Raw genomic sequence first — 21,052 nt, forward strand, 5'->3', positions numbered from 1 at the left:
CCCGCTCTGAATCCCAGGAGGGAGGAGGACCCCCGCACCGCCCCTTCCCCAGCGTGTAAGTGGCTCTGCTATTGTGCGTTCCTGGAAGTGGGGACCCCCTTGTCCCTCCTCCCTCCCCTGTTGTCTGGCCGTCGTCAACCCCACCTTGACTGAGTGTTGAGCCCGTCCTTGGGCTCTGGCCCTGCGGGGCAGGCTCTCCCGGGCCCACGGGGCAGACGCTGCATACCAATTTGCCCTGCACCGCCTGTCCCGGAGACGAGCCCGAAGGCCTGCCATGGCGGCTGTGTCGAGGATGCGTGGCTCCTGCCGTGGCGGGAGAGTGTGGGCAGGCTCATTACTGCCCCCAACCCGGGCCCCTGGACAGGTCAGCGCGCCCTGCCCCGGTGCCCACCGCTGGCCCCCATCCGCCCTCCTGCCACTTCCCGCTGACTCCCCTGCCGAGCCTCCCGCAGCCCTCCCATGCCGTTCTACTCCCTGCCTCTGAGCCGAACATAATAAAAGCTATTATTGAGCGCTTACTGCATGCCAAGCAGCGTGCTGAGTTGGCACCTCCTGTTTATAGCCTATCTCCTCTTCGGGATCGTGAGAATGAGCCAGGCCCCGTTAGCATCCCAATTCTACAGGCCAGGAAACCGAGGGCCGGCAGCTCCAGTGACTTTACTTGCCCATAGTCACATGGCTAGAGTCTGGTCGGGCTGGAAGTGGAACCTAGGTCTGGCTTCTGCATGTTTTGAAAGCTTCCCAGGACTGCAAAGACACCAAGATCACAAGCCCTTTCACCAGCTTCGGGGGGCTGACGTGTAACCATCTCGATATCCCCAGCTCCCTCCCTCCCCTCCGCACACAATTCTTTTGACCTGGGGAGGCGCTGGGGGTGGTGAGAGAGACTCAGCCCTGCGGGGAGCTGGGAGGAACACCCTCCACCAGCCCTGGAGGGAGGCTCCGATGACCGTACCTAAGCCTCCTCCCCCTGCCCACCACCATTGGCAGCGTTTGTGAGTCTGGCGTGGTGGAACGGTGACCACGGACGGAGTGGGCTGGCTGCGCTCCAAGGCCCTCCCAGGAGATGTGCACCCTGGGGAGCCGTGTGCAGTGTGTGTGGGGAGGAATGAGCGTTTCTATAAAAGGAAAGCTGGGTGAACGCAGACTCCGCGAACAGAATTTTACCCACTTGGATTACTAGCTGGGCGTAGGGCGCGGTGCTGTGGGAGGACATCTGCTTCCCTCCCTCGGACCCGACCCTCAGTCCACACCCACAGGGCAGGTGAGGCTGATGGAGGGAGCCCCAGGCGGGGACCCAGCACCCCCAGGGATTTGAGGTTAGCCCTGACTCCAGCGCCCCTCCCTCCCCGCCTTCTAGGAATCCTTGAGGTCCCAAGGATACCCCAGGGGAGACACTCCACTCCTGCCAGCCTCCTGCCGCTTGGGACAGCCCACCCCTATCTTCCTCCAGCCCCTAGCCTGGGGCTTGACGCCTTCCACCAGGCCACCCCCGCTCTGCTGCCTTTTCCCCTCCACCTGTGTGATGTGACTTTGCCCTACTCTGAAACCCACCCCTGACGCCTGTCCCCAAGGTACGCTGCCGGCTCTCCCCTTCCCATCCACACTTCTCAGCTCCACAGTAACCAAGGGGCTCCTCACCCCAGGCCTCATCAGACCAGAGAGGTGGCAGCTCTCCTGCCTGGCACACACCCCAGCCCTGTGACCCCAAGCTCTTGACACTTCAGGGCCCCCACTTCTATCTTTAAGTCACAGGCGAAAGAGAAAGAAAATAATGAGGACTTTATTCATGGTCACAGAATACCCCCGGGAAGGGGAAGGAGCTGGCAGCAGGTAGTAGTATCCACGACTGGTCAATTGAAGAAAGTGAAGATGCTGGTCCCGAGGTACAGGAAGGGGAAACGTGTGAGCGCGTTTACGGTGTGCAGTGCCAGCTGTGGCCCCCAGCAGACAACAAGGCACAGTGGGGCTTGGGGACTGGGGGAGGCCAGCCCTGTCCGCCTGTCCTGGAGGTCGGGAGGCTTGTGAGTGGAGTCCCGTAACGCCCACCCAACCCCTGTACAACGGGGGTTCCATTTGTGAAACCCCCAAAGTGTGCGGCGTCTCAGAGGCCCACCCCACAGCTAAGCGTCATCTCAGGGACCTTCCCCCACGACGGGATCCTCAGAAAGAGCCAGTGCCAGCCGAGCAGAACCGAGGGCCAGGGCAGGGGGCCTGGTGTGCCTCCTGCCCGCCATGCCCCTCACCTGGCAGGGGTGGCTACCCGACCCAGAAGCTCCAGGGGCACCAGGAACGGGTTCAGGGGACAGATCCCAGCTGCTTGCCAGGACGATTTCAATTCGCTGGGCTCCGCCTTTTTGGTGGCTGGGGGGCTCTCCTCTGGTGCCTTGGAGCCAGCCCCGTCCCCCTCAGCAGCAGGCCCCAGGCTCCCTCCAGCGGGGCTGGGCTGGGGGGCTGTAAGACGTAAGTACGTCTCCGTCATATGCTCAACCAAGGCTGTGCAGGGCAGGAGGGGCAGCTCCCCTGGAAGTGACATGAGCAGGTCGAGGACCACAGCAGACTCTAGTGATGGATGGAGGGGAGGGGTAAGGAGACACCCTTGCCTGCCGCCAGGGACCCCGATCCCTCTGCCTCTGCCCCCTCCCTCATCCTTCTCACCAGCTGCTGAGAGCTCAGGGCTGCGGCCACTTCGGGAGAGAGAGGACAAGTACTTGTAGATCTTCTCAAAGTCCACAGCAAAGTCTTCTTCAGTGGAGGGACCAGCCGAGGACGCAGAAGGTTTCTCAGGAGCAGGGTCAGAAGTCTCGGGGGTGGAGCTAGGTGCCTTGGGGGCGGGGCTAGGTATCTTAGGGGCAGAGTCTTCCTGCCCTCCAGGGGCGCTCAGGAGCAGCGGCTTTCCACGGGCCTGCGTGGGCTTGGGGGGCTTGGAGTGCAGGAGGGTGACCGGTTCCGTGGCCGCGATGGTGAGCACCTGGCAGGCAGAACAATCAGGGAGTAAGGGAAGCTAGAAAGTCCTCTCACCGTCTATACATTCCCCCATCCTCTCGGCCACCCTAAGATGCTGCTTAGACAGGAGATGGCCTCAGAGCCAGGGACACTGAGGCTCGAGGTGTCCAGTGACTGATGGAGGCCACAGAGCTGGCAATAGGAAGGGCCCAGGACCCAGGTTCACATGATTTGACCCAGGGACCCTGTCCTCTAGGACGCCCTGACCTGCCTTGGGGGATGGCCGTACCTGCGAGAAAGCCACTGCCAGGGCTTCCTCCAGTGGTCCTGTTATCTTCTCAGCCAGATCCGTCCAGACCTGAGTGAAGCCAGAGGTACAAGGTCAGCCCAGGGATCAGCCTGCAAGGGCCCCCCAAGCCCTGCCCCTCCTGGGGATCCCCTAATCAGGTTATCCTCCACAACTCCGACCTACCCACCAGGGACCTCCCTGGACAACCTCGCCTTGTTCATCTGCCTCACCTCTATGGGGGCTGGGGGCTGTGCCTCCCGGCGTCTTGGTCCCTGAAGGCCACCCGGATGCACCTTCTGAATGGCCTCCCGGGCTACGCGGCCCTTGAGCTGCTGGAGGAAGACCCGGATCTAGAAAGGAAAGAGGAGGAGGCCGAATGAGGCTTCTATGAGCTCAGGGCTGCAGCAGAGAAGCCAAAGCCCGCTCCCTTGCCTGCTCCGGGCCCCGCTACTGCGCCTTAATCTCCTGCTAGCCCGGTGTTAGGAGTCCCAGTGACCGCCAAGGCCACTACCCCACCCAGAGTTGACCAGCTACCTAAGGAAGGTGTAAGGCCCAGGCCACTTCCGGCTCCTTCAGGCAGCCCAGGGCCCAACCCTATGCTGACTACTGCGCCGTTCAACTCCCTTCTTCGTCCCCTCTTCCCCATTCCCTGACTCTCACTTCAAGCTCGTATCCTGTCCAACAGCATGCGTTGCTTTTCAAGACTGGCCTCAGCTGCGTCTTACTCCCAGTTCATTCCGCCCGTTTCGCCCTCGCCCCACCCACGCATTACGCCGAAGCTCGCCCCGCCTTTAAAGCTTGCACTCATCCCACCCACGCCCCGCCCACGCCTTACTCCCCAAATAGCCCCGCCCTTAAGTCTTGCGCTTATCCCGCCCAAGCCCCGCCCCCAGACTCACCCTGCCCCTCAAGCTCACCCACCCACTCTCCAGCCCTCAGCGGCACGCACGCCTCGCCCCCAGCATCGCCCCGCCTCTCCGCTTCACTTATGCCCCGCCCACGTCTGGCTCCCAAGCTCGCCCCGCCCCTAGGTCTTGTTCTCTTCCCGCCCACGCCCCGCCCCTCACCCAGCCCAGGCTCACCCATTAACGCCCCGCCCCTCAGCCCCATGCCACAGCTCCGCCCGCTTACATTCCTAGCTCCGCCCGCTTACATTCCTGGCCCCGCCCCGCTGGCTCCTGCCGCAGCCCCGCCCACTCTACGCCCTACCCTAGTCCCGTCTCCAGCCTGGTTTTGGTCCCGAGAACCGCATCTCACCTCAGCCTCGCTCCGGCCCTGCAGCTCCCGGGCCAGCTCGGCGGCGTCTGGCTCCGGCTGCCCCTGCCGCGCCTGCAGGAGTCTCACTAGCTGCCGCTTCTCGCGAGCGCTCCAGGTCGCGGGACCGGTCACCTCGCCCAGATAGCGCGCCGGGGCCGCTCGCCGCCTGGGAGGTGGCTTCATGCCGGTCAGAAAGACGCAGGCGCTGTAAGGCCGGTCTCCGGCGGGCGGAGCTACGGGGGCCGCCGAGGCCAGAAAGTACCACGCGGAGGCGGACGCACGTCGGGGTGTGGCTCCGCGTTTGCAGGCCCGGGGACCCGCCCCAATGGAAGTGAAGTGGGGGGGGATCAGCACCGGAACTGGGGCGGGGCCAAGGAGACCCTCAGCCTACACTTTATCTCGTTCATGAAGTGGAGACGACACCTTGGATCTCGTGCCCTCCCTCTGTTGCTGGACTAACTTATGAAGCTACTACTGTGTGCTTTGCTTCTCGCAGAGGGGTGGGTTCTGGCTGAAAGGTCAAGTCCGAAGATCCAGTCGTGGTCAAGAAGCTGGGCTCTGGGGTCAGACAGGCCTGGGGACTTTGGGCAAGTGATTTAGCCTTGCCGAGCCTCAGTTTCCTCTTCTGTAGACTGGGGCTGATTAGTGCCACTCTTGTCTGTATAAGGCAAGAGAGATTTAAGGAGCTCTAGACTAGACTGACAATCTAAGAGGAGACTGGAGCAGGAGGAGACTGGAGCAGAAGCAGAAGGTCGAGGCCGAGCAAGGGCAGGGTCCGGGCGGGGGTAGTGGAGAGCAGAGGCCTGGCTTGAGGAAGATCGCAGGAGGCAGATGGGCAGGTGTCCGGGTAAGGAGAAGAGGGAGGGGGAGGGTTTATTTTAAACTTACGCTTGTTGGGTTGGGTGTCTTTTTTTTTTTTTTTTTTTTAGGTGGATTTTTGCTCTTGTTGCCCAGGCTGCAGTGCAGTGGCGCGATCTCGGCTCACTGCCACCTTCGCCTCCTGGGTTCAAGCGATTCTCCTGCCTCAGCCTCTCAAGCAGCTGGGATTATAAGCACGCGCCACTACGCCCTGCTAATTCTTTTTTTGCATTTTTTTTAGTAGGGACGGGGTTTCACCATGTCGGCCAGGCTGGTCTGGAACTCCTGACCTCAAGTGATCCACCCACCTCGGCCTCCCAATGTGCTGAGATTACAGGCGGGACCCACCGCGCCCGGCCGGGTGTCGCTTTCTGTTTGAGACAAAACGCCCTAGAGTCTCCCATGACGCGGGAGTGCACACGGGTATGTGGGCGTATGGGCCCCGCCCCCAGGCTCCACCCCTCTAAGTCAGGATTTCTCAGAAATCCTCCCCAAGTCCTACTCCCAGCTTTCTCCCCAAGCCTCCCCACCCATCTCCCACCCCGCACCTTGCGCGCTCACTGACTGCACCAGAACTTAGCCGATCAATCCAGAGGTTTATTTTGAGCACAGGTGGGAGGGACGGGGAGGAGAGAAGCACCCGGGTCGTGGCCCCATCAGGTCCGAGGTCCAGGGAGGCGGGTCCGGTCCTCTTGGTCCTGGTCCCGAAGCGGTAGCTGGGTGTATCTCCGGACCACGTTGGGGGCGCACCATCTCTGGGAGGGGTGGCTGAGGCTCAGCAAGGGAGGGGCCACCTCCCTTCCCAGCAGACCACTGGCCTCTTCCATCGGTCTGTATGCCGGGGTGAGAGTGGGAGCCGGGTCTGAATGCTGAGTTTTCCTCGTGTAATGCCTCTCCCCACCTAATGCTCCTGGCTGGACCCACTGCCTGAGTTCGAATCCAAGCTCCACCCAGTATTGTGACTTTTGACAAGCTACTTAATTCAGAGAATGCCTCATTATTCTCGTCTCTAAAATGGGGATTATAATAGTGTCCACCTGGAGGTTAAGGGGATTAAGTTAGTTCATAGGCGTAAAACGTTGACAACAGTGCCTGGGGGCGGGGGGCAGTGGCTCACGCCTGTAATCTCAGCACTTTGGGAGGCCGAAGCGGTAGGATCACCTGAGGTCGGGCGTGCCAGACCAGCCCGACCAACATGGAGAAACCCCATCTCTACTAAAAATACAAAATTAGCCGGGTGTGGTGGCGCATGCCTGTAATCCCAGCTACTCAGGAGGCTGAGGCAGGAGAATCGCTTGAACCCGGGAGGCAGAGGTTGCGGTGAGCCGAGATCGCGCCATTGCACTCCAGCGTGGGCAACGAGAGCGAAACTCCGTCTCAAAAACAAACAAACAAAAAAAACCCCAAAAACCTCAGTGCCTGGCACGAACTAAGCGCTAGGAAGCGTCACTGTCATCTCCTCCCTCCCCTAGCTCCCTCTATCTCCATACTTACCTTCCTCACTGGGGCCTCCTGGGCTGGGGACCGCTGGGCGAGGCTCTCGCGGGCGGCCCGGGAGCCGGGGGCGCTGGAAGTAGAGGAGAGCTGCAGAAGGGCTGCTGCGCGCCACGCCAGGCTAAGGGCGGCCTCTGGGGGCTGCTGCGGGCATCGCGGAGGCAGACCTAGCTAGGGCTGATCAGGCCCCACAGGCGGGATCGCGTCGCCCCGGGTCCCGACGCGCGGGATTAGACTGGGGGCCCGGCTTGGCGGAGGTCGGTACCTGAGTGCGCACAGACGAGGCCCAGCCCGGCGGCCAGTGCGGCGCCCAGCACGAAGGCTGCCAACACCAGCGCCACCACCGGCGCGGGTTCCAGGGCCGCAGGGGCCGGCGCGGGAGGCTCAGGGCGCACGGCGCGGCCGGGGACACTCTTGGGCGGCCCTGTGGGAAGAGCCACGCTGAGACTGGTTCCAGGTCCCAGGTGTCCTTCCCACCCCCTTTGCCGCCCCACGGCCCCCTGCGGAGGAGGACTGCGTGCTCACTGGGGGGCGGCCGCGGCACAGTGACCACGATAGGCTGCGTCAGCGTGTGCAGGTGGGGGCCGTCGGCAGCCAGACCCTCGGCGCTGCCACTGCCAGTGCCGGCGCACGCCTCGTCCTGAGGCAGACACTGGGGGAGAGGAAGGTGGGGAAGAGACGGGGACATCAGGGCACCGGGATCGTGGCTCTGGTCCCCAGGGCCCCCAAGAGAGACCTGAGTCCCGCTCTCCACCACAGCCAAGATGGGACCCCTGGAAATCCGGCCCCTTAGGGATCCCTGAGCCCAGCCCCTACTCATACAAGTGGCTAGCCGCCCAGCCCCTAAGGACCCCAAATCCCAGCCCCACAAGATTGCATGGTCCGGGTCTGCCAGCACCTAGCATGTGAGGCCCAGCACCAAGTTCCCAGAAATGTGTCCCCTTAGTGGTCTTCTGCATCCAACCCCCAGCCCTGAAGGATTCTAGAGCTGTCCATGGGAGAACCCAGTGTCCACACTGTCCCCGGAGAAACTGTCGGCAGAGATGGGCCCCTCCGCCCCACCTCTCCCCACCTCCAGATCCTCGGACCCCGAGAGTATCCCCTTTCCACTGCCAGAGTCGCTCGTGCCCAGTCCCCGAAGGACCCCGGCGCTCGGATTCCAAGCTCTGCGCCCGCGCACCCGCGATGGCGGCGGCGGCGGCGTCAGAGGCGCAGGCGCCCGGCGGACTCCCCGGAGGCGGCGGCAGCGGCTCAGCTGGCAGTGCAGGAACTGCACCGAGGCGTTGAAGACCGGGCGCAGGCGGAAGCTGAAGCGCGCGGGGCGGGTGGCACCCGGGCTCGGAGGCGGCGGTGGCGGGAAGGCGACAGAGGTGTCGGCGGGGCAGCCCTCGTGCAGCAGAGCCAGGGCGGGCCCCGGGGCCGGGCGTGAGGACGGCGTCACTGAGCAGCGGTGCAGGGCCAGGCCCCAGCGCGGGGAGGGACGGGCCAAGGCCGCCTGGGGGACGGAGGCGCCATCACGGATTGCCCGTCCCCACCGGCCCCCATCCGCCCCTGGTGTCCGCGGGGTCCCCACCTGCACGAACACGCGGCTGTCGGCCGGGACCTCAAGCGGCCCCGCGCGGCGCGGAAAGACGTCCTCTGTGTCAGACAGCTTCAGACTGAAGAGGGGTCTGCGCAACCAGGGGCCGGGTGCCGCGGGGAACGGGGGTGCTGGCGGGAGGTGGGGGGAGGGGAAGGGCGGCCCAGAGAGAAAACGCGCGCTGCCCTTTAGGCCTCTGGGAAAAGTGACCCGACCACCTCGCCCCCGCCGCCGCCTTTGGGAAAGGGATGCAGTTGCGGCGGCGGATTCACCCATGACGGGCTCCGCGCCACGTTTCCCCTGACGGTGATGTGCCCCCTGGCGACCCCTGGGACCCGCACAGCCCAGCAGCTGAGCGGGTTGCAGAGCCATGAGCCCCTAGAGAAGCCTCCGAGGCTGGCGAAGGCCTCCCTGGGGCGGAAGAGACTCGGTGAGGCGCACCCAATGGTGGGGTCTGGCTGGGTGAAGTCAGAGCTCCCCCACCTTCCCCAGGGCTGCTCTTGGGGACGCAGCAGGACCGACGGTTCCCCTTTCTAAGGGGATATAGGTGCTGTCACCAACGAGGAAGGGAAGTGAAAAGGATACCTTCCCTAGAGGCTCTCCTGGGCACAGCCAAAGCCCAGCCAGGCCACCAAGATCTGAGACGCTTCCACTTGTCCAGGCTAAGGCAGCCATGGGGTCCCCTCCCCTTACCGTGCCCCTACACACACACTGATGTCTGCCTTCAGGAGGTGCTGAGCGGGGTCCTGGTGAAACGGATAATCTCCAAATACGAAAGATGCCTGCACATCCATTTTCCTTGTTTTCTGAGACAGGGTCTCCCTCTATCGCCCAGGCTGGAGTGCAGTAGTGCGAATATAGCTCACTGCAGCCTCCACCTCCTGGGCTCCAGTCATCCTCCTGCTTCAGTCTCTCTAGTAGCTGTGACCACAGACACTCGCCAACATGGCCATAAGGGTTCTATGTTGCCCAGGCTGGTCTGAAACTCCTGGCCCCAAGCGACCCTCTCCCCTCAGCCTCCCTAAGTGCTGGGATTACAGGAATGAGCCCCCTCATCCATCCCCATACACCCACTTCTGAAGAGTGCCTGGGTAGACTGGCCCTCTCCGTGGCTGCAGGGAGCTTTGCCGAAGTGGGGCCGTGAGCCACCCTTGGGATGGAGGACAGAAACCCTATCCCACTCCCCTGTACCGTCCCCACCCCCGTGAGGACCAGAAGTCTAGTTGAAAAAGAGTGACACCGGCTGGGCACGGTGGCTCACACCTGTAATCCCAACACTTTGGGAGGTCGAGGCGGGTGGATCGCCTGAAGTCAGGAGTTCGAGACCAGCCTGGCCAACACAGGGAAACCTTGTCTCTACTAAAAAATACAACAATTAGCCAGACGTGGTGTTGCACGCCTGTAGTCCCAGCTACTCAGGAGGCTAAGGCAGGAGAATCGCTTCAACAGAGGAGGTGGACATTGCAGTGAGCCGAGATTGTACCACTGCACTCCAGCCTGGGTGGCAGAGCAAGACTCCATCTCAAAAAAAAAAATAAAATAAAGAGGGTGACACAGTGAAAGAAGCATGACAGACCGGTCACCTCCCTGCTCATACATACCAGGTGGCCCGCTGGGCAAGGTGGTGATCCCTGGGAGCAGGGCCAGCAGCAGCATGGTGCCCAGCATGCTGGACCAGCTGAGGTCGGAGTGTTCGGGGCCAGAGCAGACACCAGCTGGGCTGCACCCAGGTCCCGCACGTGGGCAGGCGGCCCTGTCCTTGGCCAGGAGGGAGGCAGGGAGCGGGGGTGGCAGACTGAGGGGCTGACACCAGAGCCAATGCCCAAGGCCTGGAGGGATTAAGGGATCCTCTGTGGCCCGACCTGTGGCTAATGGGGGTAGGGGGTCCCTCACACCAGCTGCTTGATATCCATTGGCAAGTCACTACAAACACCTCCCGTTCAGCTCCCAAACCTGTCCCAGTCTCCCCTCAATGCAGAGGCCTCCCCGGCCCCACCCCTTGCCCCTCGCTCTGCCAGGCCCATGACACACCACAGACTCGGTGGAAGAAAAGGAAGGGATTTATTCTCAAGCGTCTAAGGGTTTACAAATGTGGGCATTTTGTTTTAAAAAGGGGCAGGGTGCCACTGGCGGCCTGAGGAGGGGTCCATTGGCTGGTGGGCTGGCCCGAGCCACCCTCAGGCCCCTGCCCACCCGGTCCGCCCTCTCCCTGGTCCAGAGGGATGGCTGGTGACGAGGGGGGAGGTCTTGGGAGAGGCTGGGAGGCAGGAAAGACTCCCCCAGGGCTCCCCACTTAACACTGAAGGGGGTGGGGGTGGGCAGACACACACTCATAAAACAGCAAATAAAGTTAAATAAAAATAAAACCAGGCAGCCCGGCCTCGGGCCTGTGCTGGTCCTGGGACCAGCCATGCAACCTTCCGGGAATCCGCAGAGGCCCCCATGGCTGGACGCAGGGGAGGAGAAAAGCGCCAGGCCTGTTGACACCCCCACCCAGCAGACCCCTGGCCCTGACAAAGGGACCAAGGGGCAAGAGAAGGTGGCGTTCCCCACTGGGGGCAGAGAGATGACGACGTCTATGACTTTTTAAACATGCGGCGTTTTGTGAATATCGTAACAAGAGTCAACAGGCTAGGTGAGAGGAGAGGGATGCTACCTACGCTGCCCCCGCCACAGCCAGCCGGCTTCCGCGCCTTTGGTGTTGGTTTTTTTGTGGTTTTACGGGATTTTGTGGGTTTTTTTTTCTTGTTTTTTGTTTTGTTATTTTTTCTTGTCCACTTGATTTGCATGCAACACCCACAAAAGGAAACACACCCCTCCTGCTCTGGCCACCCCAGCGGGCTCCAGGGGGCACCTGGCCTGGACCCCCGGTGCACACACCCGGTCCTTCCCAGTCCTGGACCTCAACGTGGGCTGGGCCAGGTGTGGGTGAGTGGAGGAACAGCCAAGGGCACGATGGGGTGACCGCCTCACACCCCCACCCTCAGCCCGGCCCCCACCCCTGCTGGAGCTTGTCATACGTCCTCAAACCCCCATATCCACTCCCTCTGCCCTCGATCCTGGACTCCCTCCGGACCCCTCCCTTGGCCCCGCTCTGTCACCGACTTCCTCCGGTCACCTGCTCTGCGCCATGCCCCATGCCCACCTTCCCTGAAGGCCATCCTGTGCAGTGAGGGCTCCGCAGACCCTTCCGCACCCCCTGAGGTCTTCAACTCACCCCCAAACTGTGGCTCCCGGAGACCCCAGAGCAGCGGCCCCAGCCCAGCCCCCCAGTGCCCGAGGGCAGTTGGGGCCACACGACAAGCAGCTAAACGTGACTTTGGTAAAAAGTTTCTGAAGGTACCGACAAACCCCATGAGAACGAGCTCTCCTCCCACCACCCCAAACACCCCACCAAGTACAATAAAATACACTAAACTCCAAAAAGGACCCCCTGAGATCAAAGAGAGAGAGAGAGAGAGAGCACGCGCAGCCCCATCTGGCAGCAGTGGCAATGCCCACACCGCCTGGCTGGGGCCACTGACTCACTGCGCCACGGGAGACCTACGCAGACCCAGGGGACCTGTCAGGAGGTGGCTGGGCCCAGGCTCAGGCCAGGAGACAGAGGCAGGGAGGGTGACGGGAGAGCCAGACAAGGACAGAGAGGTAGAGTGGGGAACAGAGGGTGACGGAGGAGGAACAGGTGCGTGGGAGTGGCGAAGGGCACAGCACGCTGGGAGCGTGGTGGCTGCGGGACTCAGGGGCTCTCTCCCGGCCCCTGGGGGCCGCCCCGGCCCAGAGGCTGTGGCTGAATGAACAGCGACTCTGTTCGTGGCCTGCTGTCTTCCGTTCACAGTGTCTGTCGGGGGGCGCACACGGCCGGCTTACCCCGGGGTGGGAAGGGCGGGGGCCTGGTAGGCCCGGGGCGGGGGGTGGGTGGGCACCCCCCACTCTCTGTCCTCAGCCCTCGGTGGCCGTCCAGGTCCCAGGTCTCCCCTGACAGGCAGCTGGGTGGCCAAGTGGGGAGGTGGGCCTGTGGCCATGCCCCGGCCCCTGTGGGGCTGGCCGCCGCCAAGCAGCTACCTGAAGAAGGGCAGGTGAGGCTGGCTCAGGACGCCGCTAGTCCGCGGTGACTCAGTCTTCGCCATGACATCCTTGAACCAGGACGCCACGTCCACCTCCAGCGTCTCATAGCGCTTGATGAAGCTGTGTTCCTGTGGGCCCGAGGGGGTGGGGCTCAGGAGGAGAGGGTCTTCCCTCCTGGCCTCGCGCCGCGGCAGGGACAGGACGGGGACTGGGAGGGCCCCAGGTACTCACAAGTAGCTTATTATACTTTGGTCTCTTCCTGTGATCTTTAGTAAGGCTAGAGAAAGAGAAGGGAAGACAGATGTGAGAGCAAGGCAGGAGGGGATGCTGGTCCCACCCCCGTGTTCAGGCCCTCCCCAAGGAGCCAGCGGTCCCCAAGATGTGTGTGGCGGAAGGAGCTGTGGATGTCCTCAGGACCCCGGCTGACAGCTGGGAGCAACTGTAAGTCCTGGAGCCTCCTGGCTAGGTGGCAAGGGCCTGACTTCGAGGGTCAGAGCTGGCTGAGGTCCCCCAGAAAGTTGGGTGGGGCTCCCGAGAGAATCAGACATGGCCCTCCTGCACTTGTAGCTGTGTCTGCTGCAGAAGCGTGCTCACAATCTCCCACAGCCACCCTGCCAAATGCTACAGGGCTGGCTGTCCCCTCAGGCAGGTCCAAACCCAGCTCGTGGCTCCCCAGGCACCAGCTCCAGCTCCTGTCTGCAGCCACCAGCCACGAGCCCGCCCACAGGCGCATCCACCCATCCCAGGGTGGGGCCTCCATTCCCCTCACGCCCTTGCCTCCCCAGCTGCCCAGAGCAGCGGGCTGTCCCTGACCTCCAAAGTGGAGGGAGGGTCTCACCAGTCTTTGACGAAGGACTGGAAGTCCCCCGAGAAGCCCATGTGTCCGGGCAGAAGCGGGGGTTCTTCCTGTAGGACTTTGGTGAGGACCTCAAAGTCCGTCTTGCAGTTCTTGTAGGGAAACTGTCCTGTTGCCAGCTCCACCTGGGAGGGAAATGGGCAGGGCTGGACCGGCCAGGACAGGTTTGTGTTCTCCTCCCTCCGAGTCCCCCAGAAACCCTCACTCCTGGCTGGAGAAAAGGGGCAGGGCCCCAACTCACCAACGAGATGCCTAGGCTCCATACATCAGCCCGGATGTCATAGTCTGGCTTGGTGGGGTCTGGGGGGTCAATGCGCTCGGGCTGCAGGAGGAGGAGGGGAAGATGTATCTCCAAGTCTGGGCTGGCCTCCCAGGCCCCACCCCCTCCCCTGCTGGAGGGCCCCCACTCACCGCCATGTAGGCTGCGCAGCCGGCGCTCCGCGTCTTGGCTTTGGAGTCCACCAGGCGGCCACTGATGCCGAAGTCGCAGAGCTTGATCTGGCCCCGCTCGTCCAGCAGGATATTGGAGGGCTTGACGTCGCGGTGGATGACACCGTGCTTCTCCTTCAGGTAGTACAGCGCCTTCACAATCTACAGGTAGGCAGAGGAGGGTGCATGTGACAGGGGGCACAGGCCCAAGGCCACCTGCCTGGTGCACGCCCCGCCTGGCTACTCACCGCCACTGTCATCTTGCCCAGGATGCGCTCGGGGATGGGGCCCTGCATCCGCTTCTTGAGTTTCTCGGCGCAGGTGCCCATGAGCTCCATGGCGATGAAGACGTCCGTCTGCAGTAAGAGGGGGTGCCCGGGGGAGCTGTGTCTTCTGGCCCAACCCCTGGGAAGGGGCAGGGGGTGAGGGAAGAGGAGACCCTGCAGGGTGCGGGGCAGGGGGCACCTGGCACGGCTGGGGACTCACGTTGGTGATAAACGTCCCAAAGCACTGCACAATGTAGGGGCAGTCATGGCTCTTGAGCACCACATCCAGGTCCATGAGGATACGCTTGTTCTCCTCCTTGTTCCCCGAGCGCCGCATTTGCTGCACAGGCAGGGACAGGAGGGAGCCTCAGCACCGGCCCAGGGTGTGGGGCGCAGCTGGGGTAGCCGCCAAGGCTCACCTTAACGGCAATGACGTGGCCGGTCTTCCGGAAGCGCATCTTCCACACCTGGCCGCAGGTGCCGCTGCCCATCTCGCCCAAGTTCTCCAGGTCGTTGATTTCTGCCTGGTAGCGCTGGGAGGAGAGGGAGGGTTGGAGGGTCCCCGGGGCCTCTGTCACTGCCCCCCGCTCCCCACTGGCGCCCCCAGGATGGGTCCAGCCTGGCTGGGCCTCCTCCCTCTCCCGCCACAGTGAAGGTGGTACCTGGCCCCCGATGGTCAGGTAGCCCGTCTGCTTCATGATCTCCTGCAGCTTCTGGTCAATCTCAATGCTGGGGACATGGAGCAGGTGCCGGTGGAGGTGGGTCCTGACCTTAGGTTGGCCACCCCAGCCCCCCATACCGGGGTTCTCACCGGTTTAACCACCCTCCTCCTGAGGCTGGCACGGTGGCCCCTCAATGCTGCTTCCCACCCAACCCTGCCAGGCCCCTGGCTCACCTCTCCATGCTTCGGGGTGTGAACAGGGTTGACGGGAGCCCCAGCATGTGGCGGGGCCGGGCGGGGGGCGTGGGGTGCTGCGGGGAGCTCTCTGAGGATGGCGAACGGCTGCCCCCATCATTGGCCAGCGGGAGCTGCAGGGCTGGGGGGGTGAGAACCAGTGGCAGGGGAGGGGTCAGCACCCAGCTGGTCTCAGCTCCACATCTGGCACTCCAGGGAGGGGTCGGGACCCTCACCTTCCCCTCCTGGGCTTCCCTAGCTAGGCTGGCACAGCCCCTGCCCTGCTGGGCTGGAGGAGCTGGGGTCTCCCTCCCACCCCAGACTGTCTTCAGGGTCCCCTGTCTCATCCCCTGACGTGGAAAGAGATGGAAGAGGCTGGCAGGGGAGAGGGAGCCCCAAGTCTATGCTGACGGAGAAACGAGAAGTGGACCTGAGGTGTCCCTCGGCCGGGCAGCCTCCCTGACAGGTGTGGGCGCTTCCTCCCACTTCTGCCCAGGAAGCAGGCCCAGGACCACAGCGCCCACAGGCTGGACAGGCGGGGGTGGAGGGCCTGCCGGGGCTGGCCCGGGCTGTGGCTCTGCTGGTAGCACTAAACTTGGCTCCCAGACAAGAGCGAGTGGGGCCACTCCGGGGAGGCCGTGGGCACGAGACCCAGGTTTCAGGCTGCCTTGCCCCACGTTCTGTTCCGGGGTCGGGAGGGCCCCCTCGGGCCAGTGGGCTGACATGGGGGCCTCCCGGCCTGGCCTGCAGAGCTGGGGCCCGTGGGGCAGGACAGGACATCAGGGGGCCTGCATCATCTGGGAGGAGAGTTGGGGGGCACAGCTCCTGCAGGGGCTGGCGGGACCAGGTGGGGCCAATGCTGGGCCAGGCGGGGGTTGGCTCATCCAGCAGCCTGCATGCGGGCAGCTCGGGCATGCTACAGCGGGCGGGCAGGTGGCGGGCAGGCAGCGGGCACCCTGGGGTGGGCAGGCAGCATTAGGGGTGGGAGGGCAGGAGACAGACAGACAGACAGGAACCAAGACTCGGGCCCAGGTGCCCAGAGGAGGCACTGTACAGACAGGCCAGAGAGGGGCCTGGGACAGGAGGGCAGCTTCCTGGAGGAGCTAGGGTCTCTCTGGCTGGGCTGGCAATGGGGTGCAGGAACAGAGGCCGGGATGCCAACGTGGCCTCCAGAGGAGCCAATCCTGACACCTCACATTCTAGAGGCCCTGACAACGGCTACACACACCTCCCAATGTGCCCCTCCCACAGGGGCTGGGGTCTGCCACTCTCCCAAAGCCCTCAACGGACAACCCCTCTCTCCCCCTCTTCCTCCTGCCTCATCCACCTTTTCTTCCCACAGTACTGCAGGCTCCTGGTGACTGGTGCCCAGGGACTAACACGAACAGACAAACCCGCTCCATGCTGGCAGCTAAACCCCGTCCGTCCCCTGGGTGCCTGGGACCCTGATCTCAGCCAGTAGGAGAGGCAGGAGGACGCTGACCTCAGTCTCAATGCAGGAGGCCCAGCACTGCCCCTACCTGGTCCTGCCAGCCCCTGCAGGAGCTGTGTCCCCTTGCTCCCCTCCTGGAGGACCAGGCAGGAGCTGGGGAAGGGCTCTGGGGACCTGGGGACACAGTCAGGCCCAGCTTTCCTAACTGGCCTAGAGGCCTCACCTCCCATGCCCCTCCCACTGTCCTGGCCACTGCTGCCTCCACAGCACCACGTCACCTTCCACTGGTGCTTTTTCTTTTTTCTTTTTTTTTGAGATAGGTCTGTCGCCCAGGCCGGAGTGCAATGGCGTGATCTCAACTCACTGCAACCTCCACCTCCCAGGTTCAAGTGATTCTCCTGCCTCAGCCTCCTGAGTAGCTGGGATTATAGGCACACGCCACCATGCCCAACTAATTTTTGTCTTTTTAGTAGAGACAGGAGCTCGCTGCGTTGGCCAGGTTTCCCCCTCTGCTTCTTCAGGTCCCTGTGCCTCTGCTCTGTCCATGGCCCAAGCCACAGCCCGGATCCCCTTCTGGCTCCCCAGGGCCTGTGCTCCCCTCACACCCAGCCCCCAACCCCTGTGCACCTAGTGTCTCTTGAGACACTGCCTGGTTCCTGCCCTCAGAGAGTATCTGAGTCCCGCTCCCGCCCTGCACTCAGGGGGTGAGGACCACAGCCCTCGAGGAGTCCTGTGGGCCCCCTCCCCGGCACAGCCCACCAGGCCTTCTGAGGGTGGCCCCGGAGCCTGGGGAGGAGGCTGCCGGCCTACACACTGGAGCACGGGGGGATGGAAGGGAGGGCTCAGGTAGGCATTGGGGGAAGGAGGTACACAAAGGCCCTGAGAACAGAGGCCACAGAGGTGGTGATGGCCACATGGCAGCTCAGGAGGGTGGAGTGAGAGCAAGAGGGTGAGGATAAGAGAGAAAGAGAATGGATGAGAGAGAGCGAGAGGCTGGAGGGCACGTGTCTGCTGACAGGAGCCACAGGTGTGCAGGCTGCCATAACATGCACGCACACGCCGTGCAAGTGCACACAAGCACAACACACACGTGGGGCATGCCGCCGTGGACCCAACACCCATGCAGCTGGGACAGAGTCCCCCTCATCCATCAGACACACACACACACACACACACAGAGTCACTCACAGGGCCAGGCACCCCATCTACTCTCTCTCCCAACACAGGCGTGGGGCACAGCCTGCATGCCCACCACAGGCTGGCACTACGCTCAAAGCCCGGGCAGGGCTGTCTTCTCTCCCCCCACCTCCTTCAAGACGCTTTTTACATTCTTTTTTTTTTTTTTGAGACGGAGTCACGCTCTGTTGCCCAGGCTGGAGTGCAGTGGCACGATCTGAGTTCACTGCAACCTCCACCTAATCTCTTTTATGTGTTTTTTTTTTTTTTTTTTTTAGATGGAGTTTCACTCTTGTTGCCCAGGCTGGAGTGCAATGGCGCAATCTCGGCTCACTGCAACCTCCACCTCCCGGGTTCAAGCGATTCTCCTGCCTCAGTCTCCCGAGTAGCTGGGATTACAGGCATGCGCCACCATGCCCGGCTGATTTGTATTTTCAGTGGAGACGGGGTTTCTCTATGTTGGTCAGGCTGATCTCGAACTCCCGACCACAAGTGATCTGCCCGCCTTGGCCTCCCAAAGTGCTGGGATTACAGGTGTGAGGCACCGCGCCTGGCTTAATGTCTTGCATTCTTTTTTTTTTTTTGAGACGGAGTCTCGCTCTGTCGCCCAGGCTGGAGTGCAGTGGCCGGATCTCAGCTCACTGCAAGCTCCGCCTCCCGGGTTTACGCCATTCTCCTGCCTCAGCCTCCCGAGTAGCTGGGACTACAGGCGCCCGCCACCTCGCCCGGCTAGATTTTGTATTTTTTTAGTAGAGACGGGGTTTCACCGTGTTAGCCAGGATGGTCTCGATCTCCTGACCTCGTGATCCACCCGTCTCGGCCTCCCAAAGTGCTGGGATTACAGGCTTGAGCCACCACGCCCGGCCATGTCTTGCATTCTTAATAGCGACAGGGTTTCACCATGTTGGTCAGGCTGGTCTCGAACTCCTGACCTCAAATGATCCGCCCTCCTTGGCTTCCCAAAACACTGAAATTATAGGCATCAGCCACTGCGCCTGGCCCATTTTTTAAATTTTTGAGACAGGATGTTGCTCTGTCACCCAGGCTGGGGTGCAGTGGTGTGATCATGGCTCACTGTAGCCTCCACCTCCTGAGCTCAGATGAGCCTCCTGCCTCAGCCTCCCTGAATGTTGGGATTACAGGTGTGAGCCACTGTGCCAGGCCTCCCCAGCGGCTTTGTTCAATGCCCACCTTCTCCAGAGGTTCCCCCAGGCTGGCCCCCTGCAGGGCCACTCACCCGGCTAGAATGTTCTCTCTGGTGGGAATGTGCTCCCTGTCCAATGGGCCCCCCACTACAGCCCCCGCTACAGAGGAGAGGAGCTCCGTCTGTTCTATTCACTGCTGTGTCCCTGGCGCCCAGGGCTGGTATGGCACCCGGGGAGGGGAAGTGCTATGTGTTCATCTAGTTATTGAGAGAGATCCATAGGCACAGGCCACCCACCAGGCCCGACTTTCTCTTTCTCTCAGTTACACACACACAGGCGTGCACCCCCTCGAAGGCCATAGACTCCCATTCAGTGGGGAGCCCACCTCCCCCTCCAGGGAGTCCAAAGTGGAGGCGAGAGGAAGGGAGGGGGAGGAGGGAGGACAGAAGAGGCCGGGCTGGGCTGACCGCTGCTTGAGTGGAGTGAGAGAGAAAGTGAGAGGGGAAGGGACATGGGGACACACAGAGCATGGGGGCCGGGGACGCCATTCTGCGGCCAGGTCAGCGGTTAGGTCAATGGTGCAGATGTCCAAGCAGCGATGATAAAAAGGCTGGTACCTGCTCGCTGGGACGGGGCAGGAGCAGGGCTTAGAGTGATCACAATAACTGGATGGGGAGAAGGAAGAAAAAAAACAACACCACGATAAATCACAACAGAAATGACCGATTCGTCCAAAAGAAAAGAAATCAAATCATAAACGAGGAGGAGGGGGAGGCACCGAACTGCAGAGATGGCTAGGAACCGACAGAAATGGGGAGGGCGGGGAGGATGGAATGGAGCTGACACAGACACAGACGCCTGGAGGGGACTCCTCGGGGGCCTGCCTGCCTCGGGCCTCCTAGCTCTGCATGGGAACGGCCACCCCTGAAGGCACCCCGCCACCCCTGAAGGCACCAGGGACCCTGGACCCAACCCTGTCTCATCCACTGAGGGGCGAGGGAGGACAGCCCCCAGGGGCTAGCAGGGACCCGTGTCTTAGCTGGGCTTCTCGTCCCAGGCAGTGTCCTGTGCCAGAATCTCCACCTCCATGATTTCTCTGGACCCCCAAGAGATTCCCCAAGGAGGAACCCACGCGGACTCAGGTCAGGAGAGAGAGTGACAGGAGTGTGACAGGAGTGTGTCAGGTTGTGAAGGTCAGGCTGGGTGACCAGGGAATGGGGTGGGGTGCCCAGATACAGGGGGTACCTTTCTCGTCTATCCTAATGACTCCATAGAGAGCTAAATAAACTACAAAGGTCACATCAGAGGACACATGAGAGCATGTTACTGGGCCAAGAAAGACACAAAAAGGATCATGGGTCAGGGGTGGTGTTCGCAGGATTTGAAAATCTGATTCCCTCCAGCCCAGAGGATTTACAGACCAGGCTCTTGGGGAAAAAGCCAAGAGACTAGATATGGTCAGTGTTCCCAAGCCAGGAGTGTGCAGAGTGAGAGATACTGATCTAGGATGACAAGGTCTCAGGGAGTAGGTACCGAGATGGTGGGACTGATCAGAAAGCAGGAGGATGTGTGCTGGGGGGTCGGGGGCAGGCCTAGAGTCACATTGGCCTCAGGTGTCCCCAGATCAGGTGGGTGTGGGTGTAAAGGGAAGGGGAGCCATCACTTGAAAACAGGTGACAAAGTCACCGGGCTGGCTGGGGGTCGATGTGCATTTCTGGAGAGGTCAGACACCACACGCTCACCAAGATGGTGACAGTGAAACTGGTCACAGGGGTTTGGGGGGGCCTGGTGTATGTGGGAGGGGGTCTGCTGAGCCCAATGCCAAAGTCACTGTCACGGGGGGTGGGGGGAGAAGGGAGCCCCCCCATCCCCTCACCCCAGACACGGTCACAGGGAGAGCGAGAGGGAGAATCCTCGAGTCAGAAGAGTTGGGGAGGGGCTCTCTGTGGTAAAGTAACCTCAGGTGTCCCCGGGCCAGGCGTGCGCGTGTGCGTAGATCGTCCGCTGCACGGGGCTGACAAGCCCCCAGGTCGGGGGAGGGGGGCGCCAGACAGTCCCTGAGATGACGAGAGTGGTAACATCAGGTCAAAGGGGACATGTATGTGTTTTTGGGGCGACCTGGATGTGGTCACGGTCGCGTGGAGTCGGGGAAGCCCGACCCAGAGGTTCACGGCGATGGGGGCGGGTCATCAGCTGGGGGCCTCTCCTGGGTCCAGGGACTGGGCTCCCAGGCCCCGAGGGTGCGAACCCCCCAGAGCTCGCCGGCCCCACGCCCCCTGGGTCACCGTGACCCTCGTCCCGCGAGCCCACAGCGGGGGGGCTGAGAGGAGCGCGAAGCGCCCCGGAAGCGGGGGCGGGGCCTTGT

General features: G+C 62.4%; 3 protein-coding genes and 1 long non-coding RNA gene across 13 annotated transcripts in view; 1 reads left to right on the forward strand and 3 right to left on the reverse strand.

Annotated features, from left to right (window-relative positions):
* Nucleotides 1-6: 6 nt before the first annotated feature.
* LOC108534521 (uncharacterized) lies at nt 7-1,886 on the forward strand. Its single transcript, XR_001886999.1, has 4 exons — nt 7-364; nt 563-1,264; nt 1,361-1,574; nt 1,800-1,886. It is a non-coding gene; the product is annotated as an uncharacterized LOC108534521 (long non-coding RNA).
* Nucleotides 1,758-5,253, reverse strand: SNAPC2 (small nuclear RNA activating complex polypeptide 2). 4 transcript variants are annotated; one of them, XM_017879932.1, is made up of 6 exons: nt 4,493-5,253; nt 3,466-3,585; nt 3,236-3,304; nt 2,659-2,971; nt 2,247-2,454; nt 1,762-2,006 (listed from the first exon to the last, which is right to left on the reverse strand). In XM_017879932.1, the coding sequence occupies exons 1-6, from the start codon at nt 4,673-4,675 to the stop codon at nt 1,916-1,918; spliced, it is 984 nt and encodes a 327-aa protein (XP_017735421.1). In that variant the 5' UTR covers nt 4,676-5,253; the 3' UTR covers nt 1,762-1,915. The 4 variants fall into 4 exon arrangements, 3 of the variants coding, with proteins under 3 accessions (XP_017735420.1, XP_017735421.1, XP_017735419.1); XM_017879930.1 differs by having other exon boundaries at nt 2,247-2,562; nt 4,493-5,245; XR_001886998.1 differs by lacking the exon at nt 4,493-5,253 and adding an exon at nt 3,896-4,078 and having other exon boundaries at nt 1,758-2,562.
* A 408-nt stretch (nt 5,254-5,661) lies between these two features.
* Nucleotides 5,662-9,251, reverse strand: TGFBR3L (transforming growth factor beta receptor 3 like). 3 transcript variants are annotated; one of them, XM_017879935.1, is made up of 6 exons: nt 8,418-9,251; nt 7,917-8,339; nt 7,370-7,496; nt 7,110-7,268; nt 6,845-6,917; nt 5,662-6,181 (listed from the first exon to the last, which is right to left on the reverse strand). In XM_017879935.1, exons 1-5 carry the CDS (start codon nt 8,793-8,795, stop codon nt 6,850-6,852), a joined length of 1,155 nt encoding a protein of 384 aa, XP_017735424.1. In that variant the 5' UTR covers nt 8,796-9,251; the 3' UTR covers nt 5,662-6,181; nt 6,845-6,849. The 3 variants fall into 3 exon arrangements, with proteins under 3 accessions (XP_017735424.1, XP_017735422.1, XP_017735423.1); XM_017879933.1 differs by having other exon boundaries at nt 7,917-9,251; XM_017879934.1 differs by lacking the exon at nt 7,370-7,496 and having other exon boundaries at nt 7,917-9,251.
* A 1,214-nt stretch (nt 9,252-10,465) lies between these two features.
* Nucleotides 10,466-21,052, reverse strand: part of MAP2K7 (mitogen-activated protein kinase kinase 7) — an 11,160-nt gene continuing 573 nt past the window's right edge. The window contains exons 1-12 of one of the 5 annotated variants that reach the window (XM_017879938.1): nt 20,646-20,664; nt 19,305-19,352; nt 14,935-15,076; nt 14,702-14,768; nt 14,459-14,572; nt 14,260-14,379; nt 14,022-14,129; nt 13,756-13,935; nt 13,586-13,666; nt 13,327-13,469; nt 12,720-12,765; nt 10,466-12,616 (exon numbers count right to left, since the gene is read on the reverse strand). In XM_017879938.1, coding sequence (XP_017735427.1) covers nt 12,482-12,616; nt 12,720-12,765; nt 13,327-13,469; nt 13,586-13,666; nt 13,756-13,935; nt 14,022-14,129; nt 14,260-14,379; nt 14,459-14,572; nt 14,702-14,768; nt 14,935-14,981 — 1,041 coding nt within the window. In that variant the 5' untranslated portion in view covers nt 14,982-15,076; nt 19,305-19,352; nt 20,646-20,664 and the 3' untranslated portion in view covers nt 10,466-12,481. Of the gene's footprint in view, nt 12,617-12,719; nt 12,766-13,326; nt 13,470-13,585; nt 13,667-13,755; nt 13,936-14,021; nt 14,130-14,259; nt 14,380-14,458; nt 14,573-14,701; nt 14,769-14,934; nt 15,149-19,304; nt 20,540-20,563; nt 20,583-20,645 lie in introns of those variants that run through there. The other 4 variants (XM_017879937.1, XM_017879939.1, XM_017879936.1 and 1 more) reach the window with 4 other exon arrangements.

The sequence above is a fragment of the Rhinopithecus bieti genome, unplaced genomic scaffold (assembly GCF_001698545.2).
Source record: "Rhinopithecus bieti isolate Rb0 unplaced genomic scaffold, ASM169854v2 scaffold_10589, whole genome shotgun sequence".
In the NCBI taxonomy this organism is placed as follows: Eukaryota; Metazoa; Chordata; class Mammalia; order Primates; family Cercopithecidae; genus Rhinopithecus; species Rhinopithecus bieti.

Bases quoted from the DNA above. Each gene is read 5' to 3' on its own strand.
- SNAPC2 (XM_017879930.1), bottom strand. From the start codon at position 4,675: ATGAAGCCACCTCCCAGGCGGCGAGCGGCCCCGGCGCGCTATCTGGGC. The intron at 3,305-3,465 runs GTGAGGCAGATG...GGCTTCACTCAG, and splicing joins AGCCCCCAGCCCCCATAGAG to GTCTGGACGGATCTGGCTGA. The intron at 2,007-2,246 runs GTGAGGGGCATG...CCCGACCTCCAG, and splicing joins CGGGTAGCCACCCCTGCCAG to GACAGGCGGACAGGGCTGGC.
- TGFBR3L (XM_017879933.1), bottom strand. From the start codon at position 8,795: ATGGCTCTGCAACCCGCTCAGCTGCTGGGCTGTGCGGGTCCCAGGGGT. The intron at 7,269-7,369 runs GTGAGCACGCAG...CTCTTCCCACAG, and splicing joins TGTGCCGCGGCCGCCCCCCA to GGCCGCCCAAGAGTGTCCCC. The intron at 6,918-7,109 runs GTACCGACCTCC...CTCTACTTCCAG, and splicing joins CCTCGTCTGTGCGCACTCAG to CGCCCCCGGCTCCCGGGCCG.